Source organism: Momordica charantia, assembly GCF_013281855.1.
Source record: "Momordica charantia cultivar OHB3-1 chromosome 9 unlocalized genomic scaffold, Mcharantia_2.0 BLBB01000009.1, whole genome shotgun sequence".
NCBI lineage: Eukaryota > Viridiplantae > Streptophyta > Magnoliopsida > Cucurbitales > Cucurbitaceae > Momordica > Momordica charantia.
The window spans coordinates 4,845,352-4,853,272 of NW_028275167.1; the positions used below are offsets into that span (position 1 = coordinate 4,845,352).

At 36.7% G+C, this 7,921-nt stretch overlaps 1 protein-coding gene across 2 annotated transcripts; it reads right to left on the reverse strand.

Annotated features, from left to right (window-relative positions):
• Positions 1-866: 866 nt before the first annotated feature.
• Positions 867-6,659, reverse strand: GUN1 (s uncoupled 1). Of its 2 annotated transcripts, XM_022292296.2 has the most exons (4): positions 4,489-6,651; positions 3,700-3,916; positions 3,355-3,539; positions 867-1,204 (listed from the first exon to the last, which is right to left on the reverse strand). In XM_022292296.2, exons 1-4 carry the CDS (start codon positions 6,438-6,440, stop codon positions 940-942), a joined length of 2,619 nt encoding a protein of 872 aa, XP_022147988.1. In that variant the 5' UTR covers positions 6,441-6,651; the 3' UTR covers positions 867-939. The 2 variants fall into 2 exon arrangements, with proteins under 2 accessions (XP_022147988.1, XP_087973726.1); XM_088117600.1 differs by lacking the exon at positions 867-1,204 and having other exon boundaries at positions 3,362-3,539; positions 3,639-3,916; positions 4,489-6,659.
• Between the last annotated feature and the right edge of the window lie 1,262 nt (positions 6,660-7,921).

The following is a 7,921-nucleotide window of genomic DNA, read 5'->3' on the forward strand; positions in this document are numbered from 1 at the left end:
AAAAATTCTACCAATTGGATTATGCAGCTCTCAAAAAAGTCAGTATATTAGGTGGGGATGAGATTCTATCAAGAGGGCTAAATTGGCATTTGCTTCAATATTCCAAAGCAATTCCTTTCGAGATTGTTTGTTTTCTTCCTCAAAATGTTGCAAGAATCTTCCTTTAAAGTTTAATTAGCATCACCTTTTTAGATTCACTCTCTTTTTCTTATATTCATTCCTTTTCACTTTTTGGGTTTATTGGAGAATTTGAAATACCTTTACATACAAGTTTTACCTTTCTTATCAACATGAAGATTCTGAATCGAAAAAGTTATTTTGTTTATTTTATTTTATTATTATATTTTTAGTAAGATATATCGGACGTATGGGAGTTTGAACTTGCGATAAAGAGTATGTGTCAATTTACGTTCAGCTATGTTCATATTGGCAAGTTAAAATGTTATTAATTAATTTATTAATATAAATGTTATAAATTTATAATATATTATATTTTACATTTTTAAATTTTAACAAAAGTATTCGTAATTTATAATATATTTTTACTCTTCGACTAATCTCAGGAGACAAAATTTATAACATTTTATATTTTACATATTTTAATTTTAACAAAAATAAAATTAGTTTCTAACATAAAATGCTATATTTATTAAAAATTTTATCCTTTTTATTATAATTCTACATTTTAATTTTCAAATTCAAAATCAAAAGAATGACAACATAAAATGTTGTTTCCAAAATTTTTACCCGTTGGAACATAAAATCCAATAAAAAATTCAAAAACAAATCTGGCAAACAAATATTCATCAGAGTCTTAACCCTAAAAGAGTGATTTTAGGAGGCCTTGCCAGTTTACTGTTTCAGTATTTAGTAAATTCTTCTCTGAGCCATATTTTCTCATATCTCTGATGTGTAATAATAATATTATACAAATTTCAGCTACAAGGAAATCATTTGCAGTTTGGAAATTAGATCCACATTTTCACTATCTGGATGAATTCTGTCATCATGAAGAACAAGCAATTTTAAGGTTCCAGACTCTTTCAACCAGGCAGCTACCACAGAGCCTGTTGATACAAACCTACCTATATTACATTTCGCTATCCGAAATGGCGCCCCCATTCCAGTCAGAAGCGCCTCGATCACCCGTCTTAGAGCTCCGTCGCCGACAACTTTGCTGTGTTTTCCCCAGCCAGTCAGAATGCTGCACAATAAATAACATGTAAGAACTTGAAAGAATACATGTAAAACAAGGCTTCATTAATTTAACAGCTATTTACAGCCTTCACGTATGTAACGACTCGAGTATTGACTATGGACACAACCAAAATAGCTTTAGTAATATAATCTAGTAGTCCCTCTCGAGATGGACCGTGCAAGTCTCCAACAGGCAGATGGAAAAGGATAACAATGGCAAAAGGAAATCAAGTTTTGGTGAGGAAAGGGTTTAAGATAGACTCGTAAGTGTTAAAACTTCATGTTGTAGAACAACGTTATCAATATATACAAGTAATGCAACAAGAGAATCGGCATGATCCCTTGTAACCCGATTTTGACAAGGTAAAACCATGAAGAGTTAACACCTAAGACAACCTTTTTTTTTTTTTTTGGGTCGAAAAACCGAGCTTTTTGAGAATAAAATTTGAAAGAATATAGAAGGGCCTACAAAAGCAGGCTTACAAGTTACAAAACGACAGCTCAAAAGAATCAACAGAACCTAACCTAGCGAGAAAGAAAAGGGCTCCACTGCTTTGAAGTCTACTTAAGGCCATAGATTGCTACAGGAGTTCATATACCAATCTCTCTCTTGATTTGCAGCAATGTTGGGTATATTATAACCCAAAGTAAGCAAGTCAATATAAACTTCCTCTAATTAAGTCCAACTGTATCGTTAACGTCTGAGTTGAGGGCTAAACAACAATAGCAAGTAAAAGCTAAACAACAAACTTTCTCATACCAGACATGTCAAACTACCATATGACAGTAATTTTCCTTCGTTCCTTCGTTCCTTCGTTCCATCACATAAACCGTAGATGCAACTGGATACCAATTGTAGTGTGAGCTAACAAAAAGTTGGCCATGAGGAGATTCTTCAGTTCATACCTCATTTCAGTTTGAGGTAGGTTCTTATGCAAATGTTACTCTTCGGATCTAACTAAAATTCTCTGGTAGATTGAGTAAATTACACTCAGAGGGATCTACTCTGACACTAAGTTTGGGATCCATGTAATGACCATATTATTATTGCAGATCCACAAATCGATACTCGCTAGCTGATAGTTGCATGACTGAACCATCAACAAAAACTAGTTTATTATTCAACAAGGGAGAAGTTGAATTGTGCATGAGGCATAGTTGTCAATGGCAAGAACTTCAGGACCTTTTGACATGGTGTGGTATGAAGCCAGTGATTAGTGTTACCACGGAGCTATTCAATTTACACGCTATTCTTTCGGGAGTTCAATCATCACTAGCCTTCCGAAGAGTAAAAGATCCATCTTTAAGTCTTTAGCATATCCTTAACATCATATACCAGTACAAAGGCCTTCCTCAAGAAAACAAGAAATTAGTTGTTGCAAAAAGTCCTCACATAGCTACATGTCGCCGAACTGATGCTCACTTGCTCCTTTGCTGGTTTTCTGTGGTCTCATCTGCTGCACTACTTTGGATGGCAAATGGTCCTTCCCCTCTCAGTGCCACCAATCTACTCTCCTTATTCTTGAAGTCTTCCTTTCAAAAAGAGAGGGTTCTTTGTGATTTCAACTTGTGAGGGCTTCTCATTAGCTTTTATGGCTAGAAAGGAAGAATAGGTCTTCAACAGGCAAAAGGAAAAAACCCTTCAGAAGCTTCTTGGACCATGTTACTTTTTAGCTTTTTTGGTATAAATTTTATGCTCCTTGCAATAAACATAGCCTTACTTTTCTTCATGCAAGTTGGAAGAGTTTTTCATTACTTCAGCTTGGCTCTCCTCCCTCGTCTTTTGTAATTTCGTACTATAAATAAAAAATTAGTCAATGGTGAAGATCATTAGGATTAGCTCTGGTTCTCAGGACGAAGGGGATTGAGGAGAGGCTTCTGAAGTCATTGAATTTAAATAGGGAGAGTGGCTGGCAAAATCCGTAGGGAGTTCAAATGAGATAGGTTGGGGGTGGAAGAATTAGGGACAATGGCATGCAAAAGAAAGCAGCCGACACGATTTTAATGGAGAGGAAATCGACACACCATGAAGACATGAGTTAACCCAATTAAATTACCAAAGATTGAACAATTAGTGTAAACTGAAAAGGTAATGATATCTAATAATATGCATAACAAAATTACGATAAAAGAGCGCATGGGGGAATGAACTTGTACCTTAATAACTTTGGCAACTGGTGGCCATTAAATACAACAGAATGAATACCAAGCAGCCAAGCATGAACCATGGCACGAGCAGCTCCAGAAGACATGAGGTGCAAATCTAAGCAAGAATCAGACCATAAAGTCTCCCATACCTTGCGTCGTTTTCCTTCAAGTACGACCAATTGGGCCCCTCGTTTCTATAAAGAAGATAAAGATTTCAGATATCAAAACCAGAAATTCTAACCAAAAATGTTTTATTTCTCTTTCTTATAAATAAGAAACACAGAACAACTAACCGAAAAATGAGAAATAAGATATGAGATCGTCACTAAACAGGCTTGGAATTTCCGAATTTACCTGACCGAAATGCCATAGCATATCTGTCAGAGCATTATAGAAAGCAGATGCAGTTGAAGAGTCCATCTGCTTCACTTCATCAAACAGAAACTGTGCTTGAATCCACACATTCTCGCTATAGCCCATAAGGAGTCCATGAGCTACACCATATACTTGATTATCAAATAACCGAAGCTCTTCCAACAACATTGAAGCATCTTCAATTGATTTGCAGCGGCTGCATCCGAGACCCAAAATCGACAATCAGGATTGCGTATATATTCTTCTTGAGGTTATAATGAAAAATAGGGCAGAAGATCAAACTAAGCAACCACGGAACAAGTATAACCTATCTTATAAAATATACTGGAAAGTGAAAAAGAAGTTACTAACCACCATTTTTTTTTTTTTATGTACGTGAGTGTCTAAATCAACTTACACCTCAACTAATCTCACGAGACAACTGTCTAAACTTACATCATTCCGTTATCAAGAAACTCATAAGAATCAATATCCTATCTTAAGGCGGCCAATATGAGATTTAATATCCTACCATTTCACATGCTCCAATGCCACTAGGTAAACCCATGCAGTTCAAAAAAAATTTCCTTTTTGATTGGATATATTATAAATTAATTTTAAAAAATATAAAATCTTTTAAAGTAGTAAAGTGAGAGTGTACACAAGTAGTCTTTTTTTTTTTAATAAGAAACCTGATATAGAATACACAAGTCTTCATTCAAATAAAATAAAATAAGAGTTCTAAATAGCTAAATCTTGAGAGCAAATAGTGGCCAGAGACTTTTTTACCTGCATGCATTTAGAATTGCTGAAAACGTGACGACATTTGGCTTTATTTCCAGCTCATGCATCTTCTTGAAGACACTCAAAATGGACCTAATCTCTTGCTTGCCTAGTCTTTCTTTCTTTGCAGGTCCTTCTTTCTCAGAAACAAGCTGCTGATAGAATTTGACCACGTGATCATCATCCCAATTCTCCATCTCACTCTCATCCACACCCTCAATCAACATGAAGGATGGGGTTTCCCTTTGTCTTTCACTAGCTGCACCAACAGCATCAACTAGAGATTCTACTGTTGTAGATCGACCAAAGGCATCAATTATAGAATTGTAAGTGACGACGTTAGGCCTAATCCCTTCTTTAATCATCTCATCAAGCAACGATACGGCAGAATCCACCAAACCATTTTTACACAAAGCATTGATGAGTTCACTGTAGAGAACTACATCAGCCTTCAATCCAGCCTGCTTGAATTCATGAAAGACCTCCATTGCTTCCTCGAATAGACTGCCTTTAGAGTATACATCAATTAATGTAGAATACGTCAACAAATTAGGAGTTACACGATCTCTTTTCATCTCCTTAAATACTCTAGTAACTTCATTAAATTTCCCCTGCTTTCCATACCCATCTAGAAGTGCATTGTAAGTAACAGCATCCTTTTTAACACCGGAACTCCCCATCTCCCTGCAAACATTCAGAGCGTCTTCAAACCTGCCAAGCTTGGCATAGATTGAAAGCAATGTATTATATGAAACCCTGTCCAAACCAATGCCCAGAAACTTCATTTCATTGTATAAGTTCAGTGCATCTTCTAATCTACCAGCCTTGGCGTATCCATCAGCCATTGTACTGTAAGTAACCACATTAGGCAGTATTTTCTTTGCAGGCATCTCTAACATAATCTCAAAAGCCAAATCCATCTGTCCGCCTTTGCAAACTGCATCCAAAAGCGTATTATACGTAAATATGTCCTGATCAATCCCTCTATCTACCATCTCGTGAAACAAGTTCCGAGCTGCCTCCCACAACCCGCCTCGACTACACACAGCAAGAAGTGAGTTATAGGTAATTCTATCAGGTTGAACCCCATTCCTCAACATTTCATCAAAAATCTCCACCACTCTCTTGAACTCTACTCCTCCTTTTCCACATGCATCAATTACTGCATTATAAGTAACCAGATTTGGCTTCAACCCTGAATCTTTCATTGATTCAAACACCTTAATAGCCCGGTCGAAGTAACCACTTTTCCCATAAGCACTTATCAGAGCTGAGAACGCGAAGACAGTGTTCCCATACCCCTCACTTAATGCTGTTTCAAAAACCCCCTTGGCCAGTTCCACTTTCCCAAGCCTACCAAGCGTGCTAATCATCGCACTAGCCAACTTACCCCGCTCATTCTTCCTTCCCTCTCTACCAAGCGCAAACTCAAAGCATCGGATTGCCTTCCAACATTCCCCTCTATTCCCAAGTTCCCGAAGCAAAAACGTGTAATCCTCCGACCCACAAAGCTTAGACTCGAAATTAAGCAGAACATTATCCAGACTTCCATCATCCTTACCAAACTGAAGCGCCTGGTGCAGAACCTCCTCAGCAATCACAGTGTGACGAGTGGCCATGGACGATTTGGGGCGTCCAAAGTGAAACTTAGAGACGAATCGAGTCGATCGGCGGCCTGAGAAATTGGAAGCGAGCTCGGATTTGGAAGCAGGGAGAGAGCAGAGAGAGGGGAAATTAGGGTTTTGTGAAATCGGAGTAGGAGTAGAAGAAGTGGATGATTTAGTCGCATTCTGGGCGGGACTCGCCGGCAATGGTTTGACAAGAGAGACCTTCTGAGTCGTCCAAGAGCCATTCTGGCGGGGATTTTGACGGTGGTTTTTGAGGTTATTTTGTGGGTATTGGTGGGTTTGGTAAGCCTTGGCCGTGGTGATTGAACAGTGCGGTGGAGTAGAAGCCATTTCAACGCCTAAAGAGAGAGGGAAAAGCAGCAAAAGAGAGGGAAACAACTTACAGTAGTCAAAGGGCAGCCATGAAGGCAGAGAACCCAGCTGGAATTCTGGATATGGGTGAAAGAGTAGAAGATAAGAGAGACAGAGAGGGCTACAGTAGAAGAGGGTGAGCTGAGATTGAGGAACTCGATGATTTTTGGAGTTCAAAATATCCACTTTGCTGCGATGTGTTGGCCATTTTAGGGGCTCATTGGATTCTCTGGCCCCATTTTCTTACATGTAATTGTATGCGTGGTAAGCAAGTTGAGCAGCTCATCCCATTATTACCACAATTGGCCACGAGAGTCAAAGGTTTTTGCCAAAAATATATCCTCCACCCAACTATTTTCAAGAATAATGTTTGAAAATAATTTCTGTCTCTTGTAACAATGCAGGTGTCTCTTGAAAAAACGAAGCGGTTTCGCTCCTCGCTTTTGTTCAATTATAAATAAATAACCATTTTGATGGAGATTTGTAGCATCATTCAAGTAAATACAGATTGAGATCGTAGAAACATGAGCTTGTGATATAGCTACACCTAATTCCAAACCGGTTAATGCAAGAACTATAAATAAAGGACCAGGATCTCCTATGAAATAGAAAAGATTATTCATACATAGCATAGTCCAAGCGGACCCACTTAAAATCTTTACTGAACTATGACCGGCCATCATATTAGCAAATAAACGTATTCCTGAGCTTAATGCGTGAAAACAATGAGGGATTAGCTCAAGGAGTACTAAAAAAGGTGCTAATGGCAGTGGACTCCTGCGGGTAATGAGAAACTGATGCGTACAATGCAGGTGTCTCAGTATGTCATCTATTGAAGAGACGATTATCGTTGCATGTTAACCACCTATTGTAGGTCGTCTCTTCAAGAGATGACTTGTAACTTTTTTTTTTCAAAATCTTCTGTGGCACCCAAGATTTTATTATTTAAATTTAACTCAAAAATCTATTTTTTAAACGAACTTTAAATTAAATTAAACTAAAAAAAATTTAGCAAAATCTTAAAATAAATCAAATTTAAAAAATTAGTTTAAAAAAAACCAACTATACATCTCTTCCTACACTGGTACATCCAAGCATTATTCTTGGAAATAGTTTGGGGGAGAATATATTTTTAGAAAAAGTTTCAAAAGAAATATTATTAAAAAAAAAATCCAAGATTTTACACCTAAATGGAAATATTGATAAAATATGGGGAAGGATGTTAATGAAAATGTTTAGAAAAAATATTTTAATTAAATAAATAAATATTTTACTATTTTTAAATAAATTAAAAAATCTTACTATTCTAGGGCTATTAATATTTTTATATTTTACCTACTCTGATATTGATTGTGTTCGACATATTTTGATATGCTTACATTTTGATACTTATGTTTAGTGTACGGATGATTAGACTAATATGAAATATTATATTGTTTTTATTAGGTAGTTTTTAAAAA

Excerpts from the sequence above, each read along its gene's own strand:
- GUN1 (XM_022292296.2), bottom strand. The coding sequence starts at position 6,440 with ATGGCTTCTACTCCACCGCACTGTTCAATCACCACGGCCAAGGCTTAC. Across the intron at positions 3,540-3,699 it reads TGCTATGGCATTTCGGTCAG|AAACGAGGGGCCCAATTGGT; the intron begins GTAAATTCGGAA and ends TCTTCTTTATAG. Across the intron at positions 1,205-3,354 it reads CAGTTGCCAAAGTTATTAAG|CATTCTGACTGGCTGGGGAA; the intron begins GTACAAGTTCAT and ends TTTATTGTGCAG.